This window comes from Bufo bufo, chromosome 9 (assembly GCF_905171765.1).
Source record: "Bufo bufo chromosome 9, aBufBuf1.1, whole genome shotgun sequence".
Classification (NCBI taxonomy): Eukaryota; Metazoa; Chordata; class Amphibia; order Anura; family Bufonidae; genus Bufo; species Bufo bufo.
Window position 1 is genome coordinate 13,032,429 of NC_053397.1, and position 27,832 is coordinate 13,060,260.

A 27,832-nucleotide genomic window follows, 5' to 3' on the forward strand; every position below is an offset into this window, starting at 1 on the left:
GCACACAGTTTTATTGCAAACAGCATCCGATTCCTATATAAATAAAATATCTGGATACTTCTCTATAAATCCGCTGTTTCGGCTGAGATTTTTCGCTGATGATAAATGTCAGTGGATAAGTCGTCCGTCTGGTAGAAGACACTAAATCCTCTATTGTTCCTTTCAAGTGCAAGTTTAGTAGCAAAAAAAGGAAAAAAATAAAAGCCAATCTGGATCGGCCCATTCAGTCTCCCAGGTTCGACTCCGCACCAGTAAGGAGCCAGACAAGCCGGAAGCAGACAGCCAGGAATCCGGTGCCCAGAAGGTCGCCGAGGGCGGTGAGGTACGGGATGGAAAAGTTGTCTGGGTCCAGGCCTCTTCTCCACATGAAGCGCACAATGAGGTCAGCTATGTACAGTAAGATGCAAACCTATAATATAAAAAAAATACATAAAAAGTTATACTTTGTGGTTCAAATCCTCCATTTACAAGACCTTTATGTGCTGTCAGTGAACGGAAACATTCTTACACAGGATGAAAGCTGTACTGCTCACGCAGCTGCAGGGCTTGTTACAATGTATCGTTGCTTTCTTTTTGCACCATGATAGAGACAGGTTTTCTGCCTCAGAAGCTAAACAGTTAATGGTTCCAATGAGTGACAGCAAGCGGAGATCTTGCAAATGGTCAGGAATTGAACCACAAAGTCTATTGGTAAGGCCTCATGCACACGACCGTTCCGTGTGCCTTCCGCAATTTGCGGAACGGAATGGGCGGCCCATTGTAGACATGCCTATTCTTGTCCGCAAAACGGACAAGAATAGGACATGTTCTATTTTTTTTTTGCGGGGCCACGGAACGGAGCAACGGATGTGGACAGCACACGGAGTGCTGTCCGCATCTTTTGCGGCCCCATTGAAGTGAAAGGGTCCGCATCCGAGCCGCAAAAACGGCGGCTCAGATGCGGACCCAAACAACGCCTTAGTCGTATAATTTTTACAAATGTAATGAATTTCCGTTACTTTCTCCCTCCTAACAGGCTCATAACAGGCTGACGCTTCCTGTTCTGTAGAGATCACTCATCAGCAGTCATCTCAGTATCACCATGGCCAGGATTAAAAATGACAAGTAACATATACAGTGTATATATATATATATGAGACAGGATCCACCATTCACAATAAATGATGGTCACAGCTCATCTCCTCCCCCTCCCTGCACAGTGACCCCTGCATAGGTCACAGAGCATGCTCACAAAGCTCTCCCATGTAATTCAATGAAGTCCTTGCCAGTCTGTTGTGTCTAGGGTCCATGATGGCTGCTGTAAAGCATATCGCTCAATGTTGTTAACAGCCGCTCAGGAAAGATGGCCGCCCCCATAATCATATACAGAAAACAGAACTGAAAAAAATCTACAAAAAATGAATATCTATCAGTATCTGGTTTAAACTAGTAAAATAAATATAAGTGATATGTTCCCTTTAAGAGCAGATCTGAGAATTTGAATATGCAAATTTTCAATGATGGGAAGCCCGCCTCTCGGCGGTGACTCCTCCCTCACCTGTAGGAAGGCTGCGGCCAGGTAGAAGGTGACAAACAGTAGAGTGATGGCGGTGTGACCGCCCTGCAGCAGGTGGATGGTGTACATGAAGACCAGGTGCCCGGGCACCACCAGCAGCAGTAATACTCGGGCTGATTTCGAATTAACACCTGAAAAAAGCAAAGACGGGAGGAAAATGAGGTCGTAGGGCAAATAATATGCGGAGTGTCCCTCCCAACATGCCTCAGGGTGGAGCGCCTGTTTCTTCGCACTGGGAGGCTCGTCGCCTCATCACGTGGGACCCACCACGAGGAGTGGGGGAAGGGCAGTGACAGCCATGTAATAGGCCCTGGGCTCCTACCTGAGGAGAAGAACGTCGTGCAAGGGTTGGGCCAGTGCTGCCTCATCTTGTACGGTAAGACGCCGGGCATGCTCCAGAAATGGAGGAACGTGGAGATCCGACTTGCCTGAATGGCCACCAGATTCCCGGCTACTCCTGTGACCAAAAGCAGAAAAAAAGCTAAATAATGAGGGGGAAAATACAGCAAGGGCCTTAAGGGCAAAAACAGCGCTTAACCGTACCGTTTATGACGGGGGTAAAAACCGCCATGCCCTCGAATTTGGGGTCCGTTACTGTCTTGTCTAAGATGAGTCCACCAAAACTAGAAAAGATCAGAAGAAAAATGTGAAATACTAAATTAAATTCTGTCATTTATGCTACTCCTCCAAATCCCCCCCCCCCCCGCCAGCTCCTAATTAGGAGTAGGGGGTGTTCTGGTACTGTGGTCATGTGGTCATTGAGATCTGTAGTAGAGCAAGTACTCGCTTTCCTCCACTGTTTTCAATGGTTGCCCAGAGCTGGAGTCAAGAGGGGTCTCCCAACCAAGGGACCTCACCCATTTCCAATGTAGTCTTGCATGGAGGACAATTTAGACCTCTCCACCAGTTTCCATTACCTGCTAATCGACATGGCCACAATCACCGGCTGCCAACCCGACTTCAAAACTTCAGCAATGGACGGGCTCTGTTTGGCTATGGCCACCCACAGCGGGATCAGGATGATAAAGACGGAGCAGATCAATGGAGAGAGATACTGAACATCTAGTGGGGGCAAAAGAAACCTCGCGGTTAGACTGCCGCGCGCCCGCCTCCGCCTGTCAGATGTCGCCATCTCGTACCTCTGTAGTCAAACAAGAAGCTGCTGATTCCCGCGAGCAACGACAGGGTGATGAGGTCCCCCAGGCTGGCCGCGATGGGGGTAGCAACATTGTCGGGGTTGATTCCCAGCTTCCTAGAGGCAATGATGACCCCGACCATCACCAGACCTGATGGACAGAAGGATCAAAGCAAAATCAAAAAGACCATCGGGACGAGAGGGATTTAGACTGAAGCGATCACGGGTCTTACCCAAGGACAGGGCAGCAATGAAGGCTGTGGTCACGCTGCTGGCACAGAGGACGGCGGCCTGGTCAAATTCCACGTAACCTTTAGATAACGCGCCCAAGAGGATAGCAGCAACAGCGGCCAAAAGACCGACGACGGTGGCCTGAACCTGCAACCATAGAACAGTATAAGGCCTCAAGCCCAGGGATGTTCCGTCAGCATGGTGTCATATGGCGGTGAATGGCCTGCACAACGGATGGTGACACGAGGCTATAGACGCTTTGGTAAAAGTGTCCCTTTTAGTTGTCTCCACCACAACGGGTCAATTCAGCACCGCCATAGGAATGTCATTTCTAAAATAGATAGGCCTCTTTCACACGGGCGTCATGGTTTTGGGCCGGATAAGATGTGGGTGCGTCGCGGGAAAATGCGCGATTTTTCCGCTCAAGTGCAAAACATTTTAATGCGTTTTGCATGCGCGTGAGAAAAATCGGCATGTTTGGTACCCAAACCCGAACTTCTTCACAGAAGTTCGGGTTTGGGTTAGGGTTAGGTGTTGTGTAGATTGTATTATTTTCCCTTATAACATGGTTATAAGGGAGAATAATAGCATTCTGAATACCGACTGCAAAGTACAATAGCGCTGGAGGGGTTAAAAAAAAAGAAAAAATAATTAAACTCACCTTAATCCACTTGTTCGCGCAGCCCGGCATCACTTCTGTCTTCTTTCTTCAGGACCTGGGTAAAGGACCTTTGATGACATCACTGTGCTCATCACATGGTCCATCACATGATCCATCACCATGGTTATGGACCATGTGATGAGCACAGTGACGTCACCACAGGTCGCTTTCCTACTGCACAGCAAAGAAGAAGACAGAAGGAGATGCCGGCTGCGCGAACAAGTGGATTAAGGTGAGTTACATTTTTTAATTTATTTTTTTAATCCATTCTGTATTCAGAATGCTATTATTTTCCCTTATGACCATGTTATAAGGGAAAATAATAATAATCGGGTCTCCATCCCGATCGTCTCCTAGCAACAGTGCGTGAAAATCGCACCGCATCCGCACTTGCTTGCGATTTTCACGCAGCCCCATTCACTTCTATGGGGCCTGCGTCGCGTGAAAAACGCACAAAGTAGAGCATGCTGCGATTTTCACGCAACGTACAAGTGATGCGTGAAAATCACCGCTCGCGTGCACAGCCCCATAGAAATGAATGGGTCCGGATTCAGTGCGGGTGCAATGCGTTCACCTCACGCATTGCACCCGAGCGGAAATCTCGCCCCGTGTGAGAGAGGCCATAAGCAGCTACCAAGAAGCATGGCGCCGCTTATCTAGGGAGAAACAAAGGACTGGACAAGTAAAACTTCTACTTATTTTATCCCTGTTGGTCTGTTGATGGATCCGGTCACCGCACATGTGAATATGCCCTTAAAGATGATTGCACTTGTCCCATGGTACCTTCCCCAAGTGTCACATAGGTCACAGAAGGTATAGTTATATAGAGACGGATGATGAAGAGATTCAGGTCTAGGGCACAGGAGAGGCAGGAGTCTGCAGCGGGCAGCATGTCACGGGCGGTGGTGTGCCGTTCAGGCTGCTGCAGTGCCTGGTGAGAAGAATTGCTTGCTAACAGCTTTATATCCTATGCGTCTCTATAAAGGGCATCTGTCAGCAGTTTTGTCCCTATGACACTGGCTGACCTGTTACATGTGCGCTCGGCAGCTGAAGGCATCTGTGTTGGTCCCATGTTCCTATGTGCCCGCATTGCTGAGAAAAGTGATGTTTTAATATATGCAAATGAGCCTCTAGGAGCAACGGGGGCGTCACCATTACACCTAGAGGCTCTGCTCTCTCTGCCGCATCCCCGGCACTTTGATTGACAGGACCAGGTGTGATGAGGTTTTCATTGTCTGGTCCTGTCAATCAAAGTGCAGAGGGCGCGGCAGTTGCAGAGAGAGCAGAGCCTCTAGGTGTAATGGTAACGCCCCCGTTGCTCCTGGGGGCTCATTTGCATATAATAAAACATAATTTTGGGAGGCATAAAAAAAAACTGGGGGCGCCACCACTGACTCCAATGTCCATGATCTCAGCAAATATACATTATTTTTAGTGCATTTTATATCAAAATACTGTATAATTGTTTTAGTTTGAATATGACATTTCATGGGATGACGAACCTGGATTAAAGCCAAATTACTGATCGCCATCTTCCATCTCTCGCTGGGGTCGTCCAGCTGTCCTGTGTTTGCCTGTGGACGGGATAAAGTGAGCGAGGACGCAAGGCGCTAAAACGGAAGGCTGCCGCCCTGGAAGCAAAAACTCACAGCTGTGGAGAGCCGAGAGGCCAGCGTCATCTCCAGGTTGCCCTTGAGGCCCACCAATGCTGGAACCAGAATGAAGACCTCTGTGATGGTCCTGAAGACAACCCAGTGCTGGAACAGAGGAGATGATGCACAGAAGGTGAGGAGTCATCTCCACTTAAAGGGGAACACCATTTAGTTTTACATCGTAGGTGAATACAACAGTAGGAGCAGTCAGGTGGCGCATACACGGATACCCGCCATCGCCTGTATAATAGAACCTTACTTCAGAATACAGCAAGATCCTGTAACACCGGCGCCCCCTGCAGTCTGGGACTGCCTAGAGGATAACTATCAGATCGGTGGGGGTCCTGCCGATGTGACCCCCACCGATCACGTGAACGGGGCCCTGTACCTCCTGCTGCTCCCCTGAAATGACGGGGCAGCCGGTTGCACATGCGTTCCAGAGAGTGGAGCGCTGCACTCCCATAGGAATGAATGGAGCGGCTTCACACACGTGCGACCGGCTGCCCCGTCATTTCAGGGGAGCAGCAGGGATTCTCGTGATCGGTGGGGGTCCCAGCGGTAGAACCCCCACCGATCGATAAAGGATAACTTGTACCTACTGGAATACCCCTTCAAAGAGGACCTCTCACCTCTCCTGACATGTCTGTTTTAGTAACATTCCCCATGTAATCACAATTCTGGAGCATCTATTCGTATGACTCTATGTTGTGCCGTTCCTCTATTACTCTTACTAGAGGTTTATAAATGAGGTGGTCCAGCTGGGTGTTAGCATTTGGGGGGGTCCCTGCACGGTCTGACAATATTAAATCAGTGCTGCCAGTGTCAGACTGTCCAGGGACACACCCCTACCGGGTAACACCCATCTGGACCTTCTATGCAAACTGCTGGCAATTCATTCATAAGCTTCTATTGGGAATATCAGAGGAATGGCACAACATAGAGACATGAGAATAGAGGCTCCAGAATTGTTATTACATGGTGGATGCAAGTAGCTACTAAAACAGACCTGTCAGTAGAGGTGAGAGGTCCCCTTTAAAGTGAGGTGATTACCTCGCCTCATGGTCAGTGCACTCCTGATCCCATTGTACACAGTATAGCTAAAAGGTCTAGAAACAACACCATAGACCGAACCCCAACATATTGGATTTTTGAGATCAGGAAACTCTTTTTGTCCTACACTATTAGGGTCCATTCACACATCAGTGTGTGTTTCGCGGAACCACGGATCTGCGGATCCGCAAAACACGGACAGCGGCAATGTGCATTCCGCATTTTGCGGACCGCACATTGCCGGCACTAATAGAATATGCCTATTCTTGACCGCAATTGTGGACAAGAATAGGACATGTTCTATTTTTTTCGGGAACGGAATTGCGGACCCGGAAGTACGGGCTGCCCCATAGAAATGAATGAGTCCGCAATTCCGTTCCGCAAAATGCGGCACAAAATTGCGGACGTGTGAATGGACCCTTAGGGCATCTAATCCCCAGAACGTGATGGGGGACATTCTACTTCTTTATTTTACATTCTCTGGTCCCAAAATTTTTTTTTTTTGTCGTTTGATTCTAAAAATGTAACAAAACAGATGCAAAAAGTTAGGTGCTAACAGAGGCGTAACGAGGTTCCTGGACCCCCGTGTAAGGGCTCCTGCACACGACCGTTGTTTGGGTCCGCATCCGAGCCGCCGTTTTGGTGGCTCGGATGCGGACCCATTCACTTCATTGGGGCCGCAAAAGATGCCCGCATCCTTGGCTGTCCGCATCCGTGGCTCCGTTCCGCGGCCCCGCTAAAAAATTATAACATGTCCTATTCTTGTCTGTGCTTTGCGGACAAGAATAGTCATTTATTTTGCCGGCGCAATCACGGGCGGAAGGCAACACGGGCGGCTTCTGTTTTTTGAGGATCCGTCGTGTGCATGAGGCCTAAGACTGATATCTGCCATGTTGTCATTTATAATACTGCCGTCTTCTCAAGTGGCAGAGGGGGCTGTGGACCCCCTTAGGCACCAGATGCAACTGCCACTTCTGCAGCCCCTACAGCCAAGGCCCGGTGGCCTAGTAACAAAGCTTCTTGGCTCCCGAGATTCTGACAACCCTCCTATCTTGGAGAAAAAAAATATATACATTTCCAACCCTTCAAACCGGCCAAGCAAGGTGCAGCTGATGTTGAGGAGGGAGACCCCCGGGCCATCAGTATGACTGGGAGTCGTAAGGTGGACTCTTGAAACATTCTTCTGCCTCTTGACTACAAGGCTCATCATTCCGGTTCCCACAGCCTGATCAGTAGATGACCCCACACATACCGTCTGACATCCATCATCCTTCCACCATTCACACCTTCCCAACTCTAATCCCTGTGATTGAAACATTTGGTCTAAAACCGAATAATTGTAATTAATTCCAAAAATGTTCAGGTTTTTTACCCCTTAGGGCACTTTCACACTAGCGTTTTTGTTTTCCGGTATTGAGTTCCGTCCTAGGGGCTCAATACCGGAAAAAAATGGATCAGTTTTATGCTAATGCATTCTGAATGGAGAGTAATCCGTTCAGGGTGCATCAGTTCAGTCCCTCTTACGCTTTTTGGCCGGAGAAAATACCGCAGCGTGCTGCAGTTTTCTCTCCGGCCAAAAATCCTGAACACTTGGCGGATTCGGCATTAATTTCCATTGAAATGTATTAATGCCGGATTCGGTACTAAGTGTTCCACACTTCTGGTACTGCCACTCAACTCCATTGCAGTGAACAGGGTCAAGATGCAATACCACACACAACCTGTGGACAGGTGGGGAGCTGTGTTTAGAAGAAAGCACCCTAGACAACCCCTAGAAGCAATCTCCATCCACAGTGCTACTTTTCCATCCCAACCATGGCGGAACCTGGTGGACCTTATAAGCTAGGGCATCAGGGTCCTTTTACCCAACTTTCCAAAGCCTGAGGGCCCAATCAGCCTAGTTATGCAACCAGAAGGGTGTGGAGGACATGTCATTGAATAACCAGATTGTAAACTGAGCTCGGTGTGATTTCAGGACATCAGAGCAAAAGTCGTGGAAAGTCACTATCCCAATCCACTGCAATGATATTACACAAGGAAGATAGCCTGGTATATGGTGGGGGGGGGGGGGGGCAATAATGATAAAACTCTCCTCTATTACATTTATAACTCGCTATAAAGAAGAAACTAACTAGAAATACAATTTATCCGGGGTAATTCAGCCATTCCAGAACCTTTATGGCCCACTATAAAGAATAGGAGCACTCTAGTTAATGAGTCACCAAACTTGGGGGCAACAGATTATGACCGAGGAAGCCCCAAAAACATCATCATGGCCCCCTCAGGAGTACGTACTTGAAAGATATCCATCAGCAGTCCAGCCGCCACCATGCCCAGTCCGGCCATCAGGAAGGGCAAGAGCACCTGGGCTGCAATGGAGAAGACAGTCTCCGGAAAAAACCCGTGGGGTAACCTTGAGAACTTGCATTTAAATCCTCTCAGCTTCTTCCCGTGATAGCAGAACTCCAGTTCCAAGTGAGTAACCACCATTTCTTTGCCTTACGACCTGGATTGTACAGAACTGAGGAGCCTTCAGGATCATCCAAAGAGCAGGGGAAGACCTGCATCCATTGACGTTGAAGGGAAAGATTCCAAAAAATGTTTTAAAAACTTTTTAGACTGGAGCCTGTATTTCCAGAAATGTCTTAGCCCATAATTAGTCCACGAAGGAATGAGATGGCTGACATAAGCTCGCAGTCCGCCAGTTTACCTGGGCCGATCTGCATGGTCCGCTTTTGGGAACCTCTTGTCGAAGGGCTCCGGGAGGGTGAAACTTTTTGAATTTGCAAAGTAAACCTTTTTAAAATCTGACCTTCAGAAGTGTGGTCTGAGGGTTCTCGTGTTGCTTTCTCCTGCAGGTTTCAACTACAAATGTCATGAAAGTGAAAAAAAAATAGAAAAACTTGACTGACCAGCTGCGAACACGAGGACTACAGGTTCTTGGGCAATAATAGTTGCTACAATGAACCGTGTGGTGATCGCTGATAATGCACACGTGCAGAGCTATACATAAGCGGCATATCTTTCCAGCACAAGATCCAGGATGGCGTCACGTAGTGACCGTCTCGCTCCACGCCTTCAGCCTATCAGTGGGATGTCAGCATCGTTTTCTCCTTCAGTTATAAGGAATAAGCGACTTTTACTAAGAACGCAGAAGACGAGTAATTCACTCTCTCTTGTGCTGGACAGAAGGTGTAATGTCAGAAGTGTTTCAGCGCGGTATCTGTAGACTGCGTTCCCTGGAAGAAGCCAATCACCAGCCAGAGATTCTTATCAGATGTCCTCACTTTTTTGTCACTAGTTTATGAGAACCTAGATAAAGATCCTGGTGGTGAGGCTTTCTCCAAGGTAGCTGAACTCTGAATAAATGTAATGGTTTATAAAATAGAACACAGATCAAACAAAGCTAAAAAAGTGCTTGTTAAAAAAAAAGCCTGACACCAAATAACTGATATTGGTAGGACCTTTCCACCCACAAACTTAAATATATTTTATTGGGATTTTATATGACAGACCAACACAAAGTAGCAAGTATGTGTGAAGTGAAAAGAAAATGATACATGGTTTTCAAAATGTTTAATAAATAAAAATCTGAAATGTGTGGGTGCATTTGTATTCAGTCCCCTGCACTCTGTTACTCCTAAATGAAATCCAGTGTGACCAATTGCTTTCAGAAGTCACCTAATTACTAAATAGAGTCCACCCGTGTGTAATGTATTCACAGTATTAATACAGCTGATCTCTTCTCAGAGGTTTGTTAGAAAACATTAGTGATCAAACGGCATCATGAAAAAAAAAAGGAACACCCTAGACAGGTCAGGGATAAAATTATGGAGAAGCGTAAAGCAGGGTTAGGTTTTAAAAACCTATCTCAAGCTCTGAACATCTCATAGAGCACTGTTCAATCTATAATCCTAAAATGGAATTAGTATGGCACAACTGCAAACCTACCAAGACGTCATCGTCTACCTAAACGTACAGACCAGGCAAGGAGAGCACTAATTAGAGGAGCAGCCAAGAGGCCCATGGTCTCTCTGGTGTAGCTGCAGAGATCCACAGATCAAGTGGGAGAATCTGTCCACAGGACAACTATTATTCGTGTTCTCTACAAATCTGACCTTTATGGAAGAGTGGCAAGAAGAAAGACATTTTTGAATGCAACCCATAAGAAGTCCTGTTTGCAGTTTGCCACAAACCATGTAGTGGACAAAGCGAACATGTAGAAGAAGGTGCTCTGGACAGATGAGACCAAAGTTGAACCTTTTGGCCCAAGTGCAAAATGCAATGTGTGGTAGAAAACTAACCCTGCACATCACCCTGAACATAACATGCCTACCACGCAGAGGCGCATGCGCGAGATGATACTGGGGAATCGCGCCGTCTCGCGCATGCGCACTCTCGCTGGCGCGTCCCGGAAGTATTTAACTCCGTGGCACAGTTACTAGGTGCGCTCGCCAGGACGCTACTCCCACTGCTTGCTGAGGTAAGTAAGGTTGGCGTACGGGGATAACATGCTTGGCACGATCTGGCATAGGTTTGATGCGGCTGTCCCTTCCTCTGTGCACACTCTTCGGTGGTGTTGGGGTAAAGGAATGAGTTTTTACTGATACTCCTTATTTATTTATCAGATGTCTGCCTCCCCAGTCCAGACAGCGATCCTGCAGGAATTGTGAACAGCCTATGCCAGATGATGCTCGTTCTGATCTGTGTCAGGGCTGCACTTCTGTACATTCTGAGTCTCCCCCCTCCCAGAATAATGACTTTCTGCACTGGTTTAAGGATCAGCTGTCCTCTGTTTTTAATGAAGTCAGAGCCTCAAATAAAAAAAACAAAAGATCGCATGAAAGTTCAGAGCCACAGTTTGCCTTATCCTCTGACATCTGAGGGAGAGATAGACTCAGATTCTGAGGATATGGAGTACACTATGCTGTTCCATAAGGAGAATCTAGGGGATCTTCTCAAAGCAGTCAAGCACACTATTGAATCCGATAGAGATATTTCTAATAAGTCAAAATGTGACAAGCTGTTTTATTTTCCCAAATCAGGATGCAAAGCTTTTCCAGGGCACCCGCTGCTCAATGATTGGCTAAGGCAGGATTGGGATAAACCGGAAGATTCAAGCATACATATAAATTAGCGGACGACACATGTAAAGAATGGATGTCAGTCCCTAAAGTAGACCTTCCAGTGGCCAGATTGTCAAAGAAGGCGCTTTTTCCATCTGAAGAGACTTCCTTGATCAAGGATCCAGTTGACAAAAAGGCAGAGTCTTTTTTGAAAAAAGCGTATGCGTCCACTTCTTCTTCTTGTGTACCGGCCCTAGCCTCTGTACCAGTGGCAAGATCACTGCGGATCTGGCTTTCCCAATTATCTCATGACCTGGAAGATGGGGTTCCAAGGGAAGAAATTCTAAAAAGTATTCCAGTTATGAAGCATGCATCTGAATTCTTGTGTGATTCTCCATTAGATTCATTAAAGTTTGCATCACGTTCTTTGGCGCTCATTAATGCCGCCAGAAGATCCATATGGATTAAGCAGTGGTCAGGTGACCTCTTGTCGAAGTTCCACTTCTGTAACCTTCCATTCCAGCCCACGTCCTTGTTTGGTCCTCAGTTGGATAAAATTCTGGAGTCATTAAATGACAGCAAAGCTTCTAAATTTCCTGAAACAAGAAGGAAGCCTTCCAGATCCTTTCGTTTTCAGAGAAGAAGATCTTCTAGATTTCGGAACAGACAGCAGTTTGACAGACAAAGAAGATTCCGGAACAGACAAGAGAGACCTGACTTCAGAAAAAAGAAGCCCGCAGAACAATGACGCCAGGCCTCAGCCCCGGGTAGGAGCAAGATTAAAAGAATTCGTGGAGGGACACGTTGAGCGACGCCTGGGTCATTTCCACTATTCAGAGAGGTTATGTCCTGGAATTTTCAAATTACCCTCCAGACCGGTTTCTTATAAACCAGACAAATTCAGTGATCCTTCAACTGTTAGAAGAATTCACAGAGAAGGCGGCATTGGAGCCGGTGCCTTATATGGAAGCGGGCAAAGGCGTTTATTCCAAGGTCTTCCCGGTACACAAACCAGGGAACAAGTGGAGGCTAGTAGTGGATCTAACGTACCTAAACAAGTATATTGCCAAAAAGTGGTTCAGAATGGAATCAATCCGATCGGTGATCTCACTATTAGAGGAGAACAGCTACATGGCATCGGTAGATCTCCAAGATGCGTATTTACACATTCCAATACTTCCCAAGCATCGGAAGTATCTAAGAATGGCGATTCAAACTCAACACAGAACATCTCATCTTCAGGTCACCTGTTTACCCTTCGGGATATCATCGGCATCCAGGGTGTTCTCAAAGGTAGAAGTGGTCCTGACAGAAGCGTTGCACCTCAAAGGCATATGTTGCATACCGTATCTAGACGACTGGCTTCTGATAGCGAACTCTGTGGCTCAACTATCAGATTTAAAAGAGGCTCTACTAATGCTCCGGAATCATGGGTTTCTGGTAAAATCACAAAAAATCTCAACTTGTTCCTTCTCAGGAGATAAAGTTTCTGGGATTCATACTGAACTCGAAGAAAATGAATGTCAGGCTATCCGCAGAACGGATAATAGCTATCCAAAAACATGTCTCGCGCCTGATCTCTTCCTCCAGAGTAACATTTCGACGGGCCATGTCTCTACACGGTTAACATCCTCAGTGGATGCAGTTCCGTGGGCAAGAGCTCACTTCAGAGAGCTACAACATGCCATCCTCACAGCGTGGGACAAGAGTTATCACTCACCAGACAGGAAGTTTGTGATACCAGTGTCGACGCGTCATCATCTCGGGTGGTGGATGTCACCCAAACGCCTTCAAAAGGGAAGAAATCTGCAACCTAAAACCCAGATTCACCTCACTACGGATGCCTCCTCCTGGGGCTGGGGTGCCCATGTCGACAGTCTGTGGGTGCAGAAGAAGTGGAACACAGCAGATTCCAAAAGGTCCTCCAACTGGAGGGAACTAAAGGCGGTACGCCTAGCCTTTATTCATTTCCAGGATCAACTGAAGAGCCGCAGTGTCCTAATCCAGTCAGACAACATCTCCACGGTGTACTACATAAACAAGCAGGGAGGGACAAGAAACAGCAGTCTCTCCAGGGAATGCAGTCTTCTGATGGCTTGGGCCGAAGTATGGACCCAAGAAATAACAGCAGTCCACATAAAGGGTGCATTGAATGTCATGGCCGACCTACTCAGTCGCAGGAAGATGCATCCGGGAGAATGGAGTCTCAATCCGGCTGTTTTTGCAGAAATCGAGAATCAGTGGGGAAAACCTTGTATGGATGTAATGGCAACAGAACAGAACAAAAAGACCAAAATATTCTGTTCCATTTACCGCGCCACTCAAGCGTTTGCGATCGACGGATTATCAATCAGCTGGAAGAAAGATCTGATATACATCTTTCCACCAGTTCCAATGATCTCAAAAGTACTCAAGAAAATTCAGCAGGACCAAGCAGAAGCAATTGTTGTCCTGCCTTATTGGCCACGAAGAACGTGGTTTTCCCTAGCTCTCCGTCTATCCAAAGGGAGGATTTGGAAGATTCTGCCCAGATGGGATCTCCTCAGTCAAAACAGTTTTCTCCATCCGAACCCCAACAACCTCAAGTTATCGGTTTGTAGACTGAGGGGGATTCTTTAGATCATTTAGGTCTTCCTACGGAAGTGATCGATACACTTCTAGCTGCTCGGAAAACCGGCTACAGTTAAAGTTTACAATAGAGTTTGGCGCATTTTTAAAACCTGGTGTCAAAGCATCTCAGAAGACCCAGAATCCCTAAATACGATCATACACTTTCTTCATGAGGGCTTCAAAAAAGGTCTGAAAACCAACACTTTGAAGGTTCACTTTACTGCAATAAATGCGCAGCAACAAGGAAAGTTTACAAATAATCCATTATTCCGCACTTTCTTCAAAGCCTTGAAGAATATTAATCCTTCCTTCCATTCTCCAATTCCATCCTGGGACCTGTCGGTGGTATTGTCCGCCTTGTGTAAACCTCCATTCGAGCCGCTAGAAGAAGCTTCCATAAAACATCTGTCTGAAAAAGCCTTATTCTTAGTAGCAATCGCATCAGCAAGACGTATAAGTGATATATAAGCCCTATCCTGCAGAGAACCATATTTTAGGGACTTAGGCCACTCCTTGGTTCTACGCACGATGTCAGTTTTTTTTGCCTAAGGTTGCTTCAACTACCAACATTAACCAAGAGATATCGCTCCCAGTAATCCAGTCTAACGCTCAAGACCAGGATCTCATTTCCTGGATGTCAGAAGAGTACTTCTGTTCTACCTACGAGTCACTTCATCACTCAGAGGATGTGAAAGTCTCTTTTTACAGCATCAGGGCCCTAATAAGGGTAAAATGGCCAGTAAAGCAACTTTAGCGAGGTGGATCAAACAGACTATAGAGTTGGCCTACCCAATGGCTGAGTTACAGTGTCCATTATTATTAAAGGCCCATTCAACAAGGTCTACAGCTTCGTCCTGGGCTGAGCTGGCACAAGTCCCATTGGAACAAATCTGCAGAGCCGCAACATGGTCTACATCATCGACCTTCATTAAACACTACAGGCTAGACATTCAGGCAGCAGAAGAGGCTTCTTTTGGCAAACGAGTGCTACAATTGGCAGCCAGTGCTCTCTCCCTTTCAGAACTGCTTTAAAATCCCTTTGGTGTGTGCTGCCAAGGACGAACAGGAAAACAAAAATTTACTTACTGAAATTTTTGTTTCCTGGAGTCCGTAGGCAGCACAATATGCCCACCCTTAATAAATTATTGCTGCATACAATACATGGCTCTGTGTGCTCTGTGGTGCTTTATACTGGGAGGTACCATGTAATTAATCAATCTATTGCTTGCTAATTGGTCTCTATTCTGATTGTACATAGGGGACTTAACCCTTTGGTGTGTGCTGCCTACGTACTCCAGGAAACAGAAATTTCAGTAAGTAAATTTTCGTTATAATACTGCTCCTATGTACAAGAATATAACTACTATAATACTGCTCCTATGTACAGGAATATAACTACTATAATACTGCTCCTATGTACAAGAATATAACTACTATAATACTGCCTCCTATGTACAAGAATATAACTACTATAATACTGCTCCTATGTACAAGAATATAACTACTATAATACCGCCTCCTATGTACAAGAATATAACTACTATAATACTGCCTCCTATGTGCAAGAATATAACTACTATAATACTGCTCCTATGTACAAGGATATAACTACTACACTACCGCTCCTATGTACAAGAATATATCTACTATAATACTGCTCCTATGTACAAGAATATAACTACTATAATACTGCCTCCTATGTACAAGAATATAACTACTATAATACTGCTCCTATGTACAAGAATATAACTACTATAATACTGCCTCCTATGTACAAGAATATAACTACTATAATACTTCTCCTATGTACACGAATATAACTACTATAATACGGCTCCTATGTACAAGAATATAACTACTATAATACTGCCTCCTATGTACAAGAATATAACTACTATAATACTGCTCCTATGTACAAGAATATAACTACTATAATACTGCCTCCTATGTACAAGAATATAACTACTATAATACTGCTCCTATGTACAAGAATATAACTACTATAATACTGCTCCTATGTACAAGAATATAACTACTATAATACTGCCTCCTATGTACAAGAATATAACTACTATAATACTGCTCCTATGTACAGGAATATAACTACTATAATACTGCTCCTATCTACAAGAATATAACTACTATAATACTGCCTCCTATGTACGAGAATATAACTACTATAATACTGCTCCTATGTACGAGAATATAACTACTATAATACTGCTCCTATGTACAGGAATATAACTACTATAATACTGCTCCTATGTACAAGAATATAACTACTATAATACTGCTCCTATGTACAGGAATATAACTACTATAATACTGCTCCTATGTACAAGAATATAACTACTATAATACTGCCTCCTATGTACAAGAATATAACTACTATAATACTGCCTCCTATGTGCAAGAATATAACTACTATAATACTGCCTCCTATGTACAAGAATATAACTACTATAATACTGCTCCTATATACAAGAATATAACTACTATAATACTGCTCCTATGTACAAGAATATAACTGCTATAATACTGCCTCCTATGTACAAGGATATAACTACTACACTACCGCTCCTATGTACAAGAATATAACTACTATAATACTGTCTCCTATGTACCAGAATATAACTACTATAATACTGCTCCTATGTACAAGAATATAACTACTATAATACTGCTCCTATGTATAAGAATATAACTACTATAATACTGCTCCTATGTACAAGAATATAACTACTATAATACTGCTTCTATGTACAGGAATATAACTACTATAATACTGCCTCCTATGTACAAGAATATAACTACTATAATACTGCTCCTATGTACAAGAATATAACTACTATAATACTGCTCCTATGTATAAGAATATAACTACTATAATACTGCTCCTATGTACAAGAATATAACTACTATAATACTGCTCCTATGTACAAGAATATAACTACTATAATACTGCCTCCTATGTACAAGAATATAACTACTATAATACTGCTCCTATGTACAAGAATATAACTACTATAATACTGCTCCTATGTACAAGAATATAACTACTATAATACTGCTCCTATGTACAAGAATATAACTACTATAATACTGCTCCTATGTACAAGAATATAACTACTATAATACTGCTCCTATGTACAAGAATATAACTACTATAATACTGCTCCTATGTACAAGATTATAACTACTATAATACTTCTCCTCCTATGTACAAGAATATAACTACTATAATACTGCCTCCTATGTACAAGAATATAACTACTATAATACTGCCTCTTATGTACAAGAATATAACTACTATAATACTGCTCCTATGTACAAGAATATAACTACTATAATACTGCTCCTATGTACAAGAATATAACTACTACAATCCTGCCCCCATGTACAAGAATATAACTACTATAATACTGCTCCTATGTACAGGAATATAACTACTATAATACCGCTCCTATGTATAAGCATATAACTACTATAATACTGCTCCTATGTACAGAGAAAGCTATGCAGGGAATACTTAGAAGGAGATGCACTGCTAAACCAGTGCTGTTGGCCCTTCATTCTCAGAATCATAGGGCCCCCAGAGGTCGGACCACCACCATTCATAAAGTAATGGCTGTCACTTTATAAGGCTTCAATCTGTACAGTGTCAGTCAGGGGCTGGGAGCAGCTGATCTTCATTCACTCTCCGTTTTCGTGTGACGCTTGTTTTCCCAGCGCACCCAGCCACGTGTCGGCCTCGCTAAGCTGACAAGTCACTGGCATGAGCACACGCTGTCTGCCAGGGCCTTATCTGATAACAGGGGGTAGGGTGACCTGTTCCCGCTGCCAAGCAGAATTAAAGGAGACCTAAAATAAATTTCAGGCCGAACCTTCTTGTGAGCGGTGGGTGAAATCACACCAGTACACCCCCCACCCCTATACCCCAACAATGCCTATAAAAAGTATTCACACCCCCACATTTTACGGGAATAGTGACTCTGACGTTTCCTTGTATCCATCCTCTGACTATCACTGTGACATGTGGGGATACTGACAAACAGAAGTGATACAATGTAACAGCAACAATGTTCTGCTTCTCCTACCTGCACCACATCCAGCACCATGCCAGCCATCACCATGCCCAGCCCTGCCAACAGGTAGGGGAACAACACCTGCAGGGTGATGGAGATAGAGGACTCATCTCCTGGTCTGGCCATGGGAACCTTCTTCTCTGGAGGGGGGCGCTTTTCCGGAATGAGTGGCAGATCGTCTTCCACAATCTCTCTGTGGACGCCTCGGTTCTCATTCTGTTTGCCTTTGTTCTTTGCTCTGTTTTTGGTGTGCTCTCCATTCCTGGCTCGGCCCTCCTTCCTCCTCTGCCGGGTCTCCTCACCCTTCATGGTGACCTGGTCGGGCACGGGGACCTGTCACTCTGCAGAGATAATGGTTTTGTTTACTGATTACAAAAACTGATAAACAAACAAACAAAAAAAATCAATAATAATTGCCAGGCTGCCAATTTGAAAGTCTTGATCTTTGAATGTTCATGAGATGCTCTCCTAAATGCATTGGCCGTTAGGGTGAATTCTACTAGTCCCCCCCCCCCACCTATTTTTACTGGCAGTGAGGTCAATGGGTGCCCCCATATTTCTATTGTAGTTAGGTGTGGAGAGTGTAGGGGTTCACCCTATGATTATGGGCAATTTGGTTTTATGCCCCCTAGATTCACTGGCAGTTAAAGGGGTTGTCTCATGATATGCCCCCATTGTCTTATAGGTGCGGGACCCACACCTATTTCGAGAACGGAGCCCCGAAAGTGAAGGAGGGCACACTGCGCATGCGCAGCCGCCCTCCATTAATTTTCTACGGGGCCGGCGAAAATAGCCGAGAGCTGGCTCGTCTATTTCAGTCGGGCCCATAGACGTGAATGGGAGCGGTGGCCGGTCATGCGCGGTGCGCTCCCATTCACTTCTATGGGAGCCGGCTTGGTGGTGGCCGGACCGGAGTCTTCCAGCCATCACCTTGAGGGGCTCCGTTCTCGATACAGGTGCGGGTCCCACCGATAATGGGAGCATATCCTAGCGATATGCCCCCATTCTCTATGATGAGACAACCCCTTTAAGTTTGCAAAGTCTTGGGGTGCACTATATGCTTACAGGCAATTAGGTTTGGAGGTTCTTCTAGTGTCCCCCCTAGATCAGTGGTGGCGAACCTATGGCACGGATGCCAGAGGGGGTGCTCAGAACCCTCTCCGTGGGCACGCGGCTCTTTGTGGGCCATGTGTAGTGCTGCCACCTGTGTACCATTACTCTGTGGCGCACCCATTACTCCCCCTCTTCTGCTTGTGTTAAAAAATAAAAAAAATAGAACTCGCCTCATCCATTGATCGCGCCGCGGGGAACGCTCGCTGCTCACTGGATGCGCAGGACAAGACCTGCCCTCCAGCGTGATGACGTTTCGTAGCATCGACTGGAAGCAGCAGAACCTGCGGAGACGTCATCATTCTGGGGCCCGGGTCTTGTCCTGCGCATCCAGTGAGCAGTGAGCGTTCCCCGCGGCGCGATCAATGGATGAGGTGAGTTCTATTTATTTTATTTTTTGCTCAAAAAGAGTGGGGAAGGGTCCGGGGGCACTAATAATACTGGGAGCTGCGAATGGAGGACAAATAATACTAGGGGGGCACTAATGGGGGCATTCATTTTACTGGGCGACCACTAATGGGGGCTTTATTAATACTGGGAGCCAATACTGGGACAGCTTTAATACAAGGGGGCCTGTGTTAATCCGCGCCCCTTGTATTAAAACTGTCCCAGTAATGGTAACTTAACTATGCCGGTATTTTTCAGTATTCAGGTTACGTTGCCGTGTTGGCGCTTTGATATAAATAAGTGGGCTTTGGGTTGCAGTTCGGGCGCTCGGTTTCTAAAAGGTTCGCCATGACTGCCCTAGATTATTTGGAGGGTCTAGGGGTGCACCCAAAATCAATTGGCAGTTAAGTTTGGAGTTTCTGGGGGTAACCCTTTATATTCATTGACAGGTCTGGAGAGTTGTTTCAAATGAGGCCCAATGCAGTGATCAGGGGGGTCCAGGAATAGGGGGACTTGTAATGGGACCTGCACGGCTGTATGTGTGGATGAGACACTGGTGCTGCCTACCACCCGATACAGCCCCTGCCTGACAACCGCCCCGCACCAGTGCCCCAGATTCACCGTCAGGATCCAGATGATCTCAGATGATAAAAATACATCTGCACCTGTCTAGGAGCCGGGGCCCTCCCTATGGCGTCCTCCGACAGCGCGCACCCGCTCCACGTGGAGCACAGAAGATGAAGTGACAGGAAGACAACGAGCGACCGGCCTCGTGCAGATTTCTGCTCTGAATGAAGACTGGGGAGGTTTATCAGAACTGGTGCAAAGGAAAAGTGGCTTCGGGCACTTTCACACCAGTGTTATTCTTTTCCGGCACTGAGTTCCGTCCTACGGGCTCAATACCGGAAAATAAGTGATCAGTTTTATCCTAATGCATTCTGAATGGAGAGCGATCCGATCAGGACGTCTTCAGTTCAGTCTTTTTGCAGTTTCAGGACGGAGAAAATACCGCAGCATGCTACCGTTTTATCTCCGTCCAAAATTCCGGAACACTTGCCGGCATTTTTTCCCATTGACATGCATTAATGCCGGATCCGGCCCTGAGTGTCCCGGCAAAACGGATCCGGCATTGCGGTGTGCGCACGCTGAGACCCAAAAAAATGTGAAAAAAATAAATGCTGGATCCGTTTTTTCCGGATGATACCGGAAAGAGACGGATCCGGCATTTCAATGCATTTGTCATACGGATCCTGATCTGTCTGACAAATGCCATCAGTTTGCGTCCATATTGCCGGAATCCTCTGCCGCAAGTGTGAAAGTAGCCTTAGCTGATCATAGCAACCAATCAGATTCCACCATTTTCCCAAAAAATGACAGGTGGAATCTGATTGGTTGATATAGACAACTAAGCTTTTACGCCAATTTTGAGAAGTCTCCCCCATTGTATATAATATTACATCCAGTCGTGGGTACAGATGATATCTGGGAAGATCCCACAGACAGAACAAGTTCAAAAATATATTCTTTTCAATTCCTTAACATCTCAGCTTGCGGTCAGTGAATGGGAACATTCTGTTTACATCCAGAGGATGAAAATCCCTCAGACCTATTACTTCTCACAGTGGATGGTTTGCAACAAGTGTATCAGGTGTGGAGTTACCTGCGACCCGGATACATGTTTCTTGCTCTGATACATTGTAACAAACTAGCAGGACAGGTGGGGGGCGTCGGCCGCCGATGAGCGGATCTTACAGAGGACTGACTGTAACGCCATTGTAACAAACCTTCACCTGTGAGAAATATTAGGTCTGTAAGGCTGTGTCCACACTCACATATTGTGCATCCAAAATGTCTTTTACTACAAGATCCAAGTCCAAAGCTGACGCTCAGATTTCTGCCTCGGACGCGCCGCCGGTTCGCAGCAGACCCACACAGGGACTTTCTACGTGTCTCAGGGATCGACTACATCTGTCGTGCGACCAAAGATCGCAGTGTAGCCGGGCTGCCACAGGAACGAATGGGGTCGCAGCACGACCAGGGATATTTCTGGACAGTCCATGAAAATAGCCGAATTTTTTCCTGTGTCCGTAAAAAAAAAACAACAGATGTGTCCGTAATTCTTTTTAGAGGCTGTTGGTTCATGCAACTTCATTGGTTCCTATGGCGGTCCTGCTACAGTGCGATCTTTGGTTGCTGCTGTGGCCAAAATCGAACCCTAATCCTCGCCATTTCCGCCTGCGTCCTACTTATTTTTATGGTGGAATTTTTCCACGCTGGCGATAACATTTCTGTTGCATGTGAACAGAGCTGCTGAAATCCTATTCACACGCAGTGGAAACGGATTGTTGACGCTGATTTCAGTCTGTCACATGTGAACCTACCCTTTGCGGAAACGAGTATAACAGCAAGCAGAGATCCTGAAAATATTGAGAACTTGAAAGAAAGAAAAAAAACGACATAGCTTTCCATTATACAATGAATAAACAGCGATATTAGGACTTGTAGATGTTATTGGGGGGCAGGTGGGGGGCACCCACTTGGGATTCCCCTCTATTGGCTCCAGACTCAACCTTCATTTGGCAGGGCCCCACGTACTACACCCCCCCCCCCCCCCCCCTCGATGCCAGTGCGTAGAGTTGAGTACGACACCCACCCTCCATCTGAACGGGCATTAAACATTTTAAATAAATTATTTAAAAAATCTTGTACCTAATATATGGCGGTGCGATACTCTATATGGCGGTGGGATACTCTATATGGCGGTGCGATACTCTATATGGCGGTGCGATACTCTATATGGCGGTGCGATACTCTATATGGCGGTGCGATACTCTATATGGCGGTGCGATACTCTATATGGCGGTGCGATACTCTATATGGCCGTGCGATACTCTATATGGCGGTGCGATACTCTATATGGCGGTGCGATACTCTATATGGCGGTGAGATACTCTATATGGCGGTGCGATACTCTATATGGCGGTGAGATACTCTATATGGCGGTGCGATACTCTATATGGCGGTGTGATACTCGTGTCCTCCATTATTACTACAGTATTGTGCCATCACGCCGCCAGAGCACCCATGTAAAGCACTGATGTCTCCGCCCCTCCCTTAGGGCTCATGCACACAAACGTTTTTTGCGTTCAGTATGCGTCACTTATACTGAACCATTCATTTCAATGGGTCACCACGAAGTGTCTCCGTGTGCATTCCGTTTCCGTATTTCCGTTTTTCCATTCCATTGAAAGACAAAACATGTTCTATTATTGCCCGCAAATCACGTTCCGTGGCTCCATTCAAGTCAATAGGTCTGCAAAAAAAAAAACGGAACACATACGGAATGTACTCCGTATGTCTTCCGTATCAGTTACGTTTTTGCGGAACCATCTATTGAAAATTGTTATGCACAGCCCAATTTTTCCTATGTAATTAGTGTAAACTGTATATGGCATACGGAAAAACGGAACTGAACCGGAAACACTACTGAAACAAAAAACGGATCCGATACAAACGGCTCGCAAAACACTGAAAACGCCATAAGGTCGTGTGCATGAGCCTTTAGAAGCAGACGATTATCAGGCTGAGGCCTCTTGCACACGACCGTGCGTCCCCCGTGGCCGTATTGTGGCCCGCATACGGCGGTTCCGCAATACACGGGACACCGGCCGTGTGCATTCCGCATCACGGATGCAGACCCGTTCATTTGAATGGGTTCGCAAATCCGGAGATGCAGTGCGGAACAGAATGGAACCACGGAAAGGAAGCACTACGGAGTTCCGTTCCGTGCTTCTGTTCCGCAAAAAGATAGAACTTGTCCTATCTTTTTGCGGAACGGAAGGATCGCGGACCCATTCAAGTGAATGGGGCCGCCATCCGCATGTGGCTGGCCCACAGTCGGTGCCCGTGCATTGCGGACCGCAGCACACGTCCGTGTGCAAGAGGCTTAACTTATAGGGCGTCATTTTGTCTGGGTTCACATCACGTTTTTCCCATCCGTCAAACGCATACGGTAAATGGATGCCTCAGACTGATGCCATACAGTGACATCCGTTCACCATAGAGTTTCATTGTAAAAAAAATATCCGTTTTTGAACGCAGACTATTACTTATAATACGCTTTGTCGCACAATGCGTTTTTATGATCCTGGCCACTTGGGAGTGACGGGGAATGGTTGGGGGGGGGGGGGGGGGGGGGGGCATATTCGATGGCACAGCCCCAGCTTATTTATTTACATTTACGCCAGTTTTAGCCGTAAAAGATTGCGGTCGGAGTAGAGCAGATTTCCGCTCGATGCTCATGGGCTGTCGCAGCCTTTGGCAGTGAAGGGAATGAAAGGCCGCTGTAAAACGCTGGTCTTTGTGAATGACCCCCATAAAGCTCGCGTTATACCAGGTCGGGGTGGTGGCACTGCGCCCCCTGTCGGGGAGAAGCTGCTGTTTTGTATTTCGGGGGCCGGACCCATATAGAGGGCAGCAGAACAGGGCCCAGCGCTCGGTGTCAGCGCCCTCTACTGGGAAGAACCTGCTACTGCAGCAGCCCGAGGGGGGAACGATAGGTGAGTGCAGAGCAGGCGAGACACGGCCGAGGGCCCCTAGAAGGGGGAGGTTGGGGGCCACGTGGCGCTTCGGGCGAAGGGTGGGGTGCAGGGGCTGCAGCAGGTATGTCCCCGCCACTACCTACCTTCTTCCTGCATCGGGGGCCCCCCCTCGGTCGGCGGAGTTTGGGGGGCAGCCCCGGGAGGAGGAGGCCGGGTGTCGGGATCCGCCCGCAGGAGGCGCCGCTCCTTACATGGCCGCCAGGATACAGTGTAACTATCCAGGCTCTCCAGGGGCCCCTGTGTCCGCGGGGCCCTAGGAAGAGCTGGACGGAAGGACTCGCCCCATATATCACAGGGGTAAATGGTAATTTGGTGGCGGTAATAGCACTGACGGGGGCTGAGCCATTATCAGGACCGCACCTCTGACTGCTGTACTGTGTGTGTATATATATGTGTGTGTGCAGTGTATACAGGGCAGTGATGTATATGTGTGTGTGCAGTATATACAGGGCAGCCATGTATATATGTGTGTGCAGTGTATACAGGGCAGCCATGTATATGTGTGTGTGCAGTGTATACAGGGCAGCCATGTATATGTGTGTGTGCAGTGTATACAGGGCAGCCATGTATATGTGTGTGTGCAGTGTATACAGGGCAGCCATGTATATATGTGTGTGCAGTGTATACAGGGCAGCCATGTATATATGTGTGTGCAGTGTATACAGGGCAGCCATGTATATATGTGTGTGTGTGTGCAGTATATACAGGGCAGCCATGTATATATGTGTGTGCAGTGTATACAGGGCAGCCATGTATATATGTGTGTGCAGTGTATACAGGGCAGCCATGTATATGTGTGTGTGCAGTGTATACAGGGCAGCCATGTATATATGTGTGTGCAGTGTATACAGGGCAGCCATGTATATGTGTGTGTGCAGTGTATACAGGGCAGCCATGTATATGTGTGTGTGCAGTGTATACAGGGCAGCCATGTATATGTGTGTGTGCAGTGTATACAGGGCAGCCATGTATATATGTGTGTGTGCAGTGTATACAGGGCAGCCATGTATATATGTGTGTGTGCAGTGTATACAGGGCAGTGATGTATATATGTGTGTGTGCAGTGTATACAGGGCAGTGATGTATATGTGTGTGCAGTGTATACAGGGCAGCGATGTATATGTGTGTGTGCAGTGTATACAGGGCAGCGATGTATATGTGTGTGCAGTGTATACAGGGCAGCGATGTATATGTGTGTGTGCAGTGTATACAGGGCAGCGATGTATATGTGTGTGCAGTGTATACAGGGCAGCGATGTATATGTGTGTGTGCAGTGTATACAGGGCAGTGATGTATATGTGTGTATACAGGGCAGCGATGTATGTGTGTGTGTGTGCAGTGTATACACAGGGCAGTGATGTATATATGTGTGTGTGCAGTGTATACAGGGCAGTGATGTATATGTGTGTGTGCAGTGTATACAGGGCAGTGATGTATATGTGTGTGTGCAGTGTATACAGGGCAGTGATGTATATGTGTGTATACAGGGCAGCGATGTATGTGTGTGTGCAGTGTATACAGGGCAGTGATGTATATGTGTGTGTGTGCAGTGTATACAGGGCAGTGATGTATATATGTGTGTGTGCAGTGTATACAGGGCAGTGATGTATATATGTGTGTGTGCAGTGTATACAGGGCAGTGATGTATATATGTGTGTGTGCAGTGTATACAGGGCAGTGATGTATATGTGTGTGTGCAGTGTATACAGGGCAGCGATGTATATGTGTGTGCAGTGTATACACAGGGCAGCCATGTATATGTGTGTGTGCAGTGTATACAGGGCAGTGATGTATATGTGTGTGTGCAGTGTATACAGGGCAGTGATGTATATGTGTGTGTGCAGTGTATACAGGGCAGTGATGTATATATGTGTGTGTGCAGTGTATACAGGGCAGTGATGTATATGTGTGTGTGCAGTGTATACAGGGCAGTGATGTATATGTGTGTGTGCAGTGTATACAGGGCAGTGATGTATATATATGTGTGTGCAGTGTATACAGGGCAGTGATGTATATGTGTGTGTGCAGTGTATACAGGGCAGTGATGTATATGTGTGTGTGCAGTGTATACACAGGGCAGTGATGTATATGTGTGTGTGCAAAGAAAGTGCAATAGAACAGAAGTATATAAGTGCAGAAAATAAATAAATGTCTGTATATAAATTCCCCCCCCCCCCCCCCCATATCCATGGTGCAATATTTGCCCTCTTTACTTCCTCTATCAGGACTGTAGGGGGCAGACGTGTCCTGCAGGGAGTGATGGAAGGACCGGACAAGGGGCGCTGTGTGACCATGTAATGTCATAGGGACCGTACAACAGGACCGGTGATGGTAACAATGTAGCATCGGCCATAGGGACCGTACAACGATATCAGTCACAGAGACCATATAGTTTCAGCCACAGATGGGGACTATTTAATAGTACCAGTCATATTGACCATATACTATCAGTCGTAGGGACTATACAGTAGTACCATTTGTAGTAATCATATAATATTTGCCATAGTGACCATACAATAGAATCGAAGATAGTAATAATATATTATCAGTCATTAGGGCCAGCTATAGTGACTGTATATAGTAGGCCCATTCACGGCGGCCATATACTTTTAGCCATTGGGACTATACAGTAGTACCATTTGTAGTAACCATATATCAACCGTAGGGACCATACAATAGTACCAGTGATAGTGACAATATAATAGCCGTAGGGACCATACCGTAGTACCAGTGATATTGATCATATACTATCAGCCAGAAGGACTCTGTATCCGTACCCTGTGTAGTAACCCTATAGTATTAGCCATACGGTAGTACCGGCGGCAGTGGTCCTATACTGCCGCACATGGTAGGAGCAGGCAGATGTAGCTGTTGGTGTCTTTCCAGTGTCAGGGAGGAATCTGCTCCAGTATAGCAATGGGTCTGTACAGGTTTCCAGCTTCTACCTGTGACCAGGAATGTTCCCATTCACTGACAGCAAACAGACCTTAAAAATGTTCAGGAACTGAAGCTCGAAATCTACTAAAAAGTTGCAGATCTCATCACTGAAGCCCCCTTGAGACCCCCAGTAGCAGGGACCTCCATGTTACTGGGTTCTGTGTCCGGCTTCACCCTTGGACTCTGCGCAGGATTGTGCTGCCTCCCGTACAGCACAGCGTTAGATACAGATCCGTTACCTGGGATAATTCATACACTGCGGCAGTAATGAGCTGGCGGGGCGGCCCCCGGTCGTTAGCGGCTGCAGGCTGCGCTGGTGCCTCTGTGACTGTGACGACCCCGCAGCTGTTGGCTCGCTGGGGCCACGTTCTCAGCGTCACGGCTAATGTAACCGGGTTAAATTTCTGTCGGCTCAGCCTTACTCCTCTTACACCAGCGAGGGTATAGGTGGCGGGGGTGGGGGAGCAGGCGATAGATTTATCCCTCAGGAGGTCGCGGTACTAAACTGGATTATGTTACATGACCTGAAAAAAAAATCCTCGAGATGAGGAATGGAAGATACTACGAGCGGCGCGGCAATCCGGCAAATATGCAGAGAATCGTCCAGACAGAAACGGCCAATTCCCGGCATTCTCTGCTGGGTCGCAGCGCCGCAGATGTGATCCGTCTTGGCTATGTTACAGATAATACCAAGGGATCCGTTCTGAACGGACGCAGACGGTTGTGTTATCTGGACGGATCTGCACCAAACG

General features: G+C 46.4%; 1 protein-coding gene and 1 long non-coding RNA gene across 7 annotated transcripts in view; one reads left to right on the plus strand and one right to left on the minus strand.

The window, feature by feature from the left end:
- On the minus strand, nucleotides 1-27,475 carry SLC41A3 (solute carrier family 41 member 3). 5 transcript variants are annotated; one of them, XM_040406824.1, is made up of 11 exons: nucleotides 27,322-27,475; nucleotides 18,058-18,389; nucleotides 5,232-5,339; nucleotides 5,085-5,156; nucleotides 2,924-3,068; nucleotides 2,695-2,841; nucleotides 2,473-2,617; nucleotides 2,099-2,178; nucleotides 1,878-2,012; nucleotides 1,538-1,686; nucleotides 1-409 (listed from the first exon to the last, which is right to left on the minus strand). In XM_040406824.1, the coding sequence occupies exons 2-11, from the start codon at nucleotides 18,352-18,354 to the stop codon at nucleotides 224-226; spliced, it is 1,464 nt and encodes a 487-aa protein (XP_040262758.1). In that variant the 5' UTR covers nucleotides 18,355-18,389; nucleotides 27,322-27,475; the 3' UTR covers nucleotides 1-223. The 5 variants fall into 5 exon arrangements, with proteins under 5 accessions (XP_040262758.1, XP_040262760.1, XP_040262761.1 ...); XM_040406826.1 differs by lacking the exon at nucleotides 27,322-27,475 and adding an exon at nucleotides 27,130-27,281 and having other exon boundaries at nucleotides 18,058-18,386; XM_040406827.1 differs by lacking the exon at nucleotides 27,322-27,475 and adding an exon at nucleotides 26,953-27,093 and having other exon boundaries at nucleotides 18,058-18,386.
- The window catches only part of LOC120978594, a 32,867-nt gene continuing 29,031 nt past the window's right edge, over nucleotides 23,997-27,832 (plus strand). Inside the window, exon 1 of one of the 2 annotated variants that reach the window (XR_005774130.1) lies at nucleotides 23,997-24,101. This is a non-coding gene — a long non-coding RNA (uncharacterized LOC120978594). Of the gene's footprint in view, nucleotides 24,102-24,292; nucleotides 24,441-27,832 lie in introns of those variants that run through there. The other variant, XR_005774132.1, reaches the window with a different exon arrangement.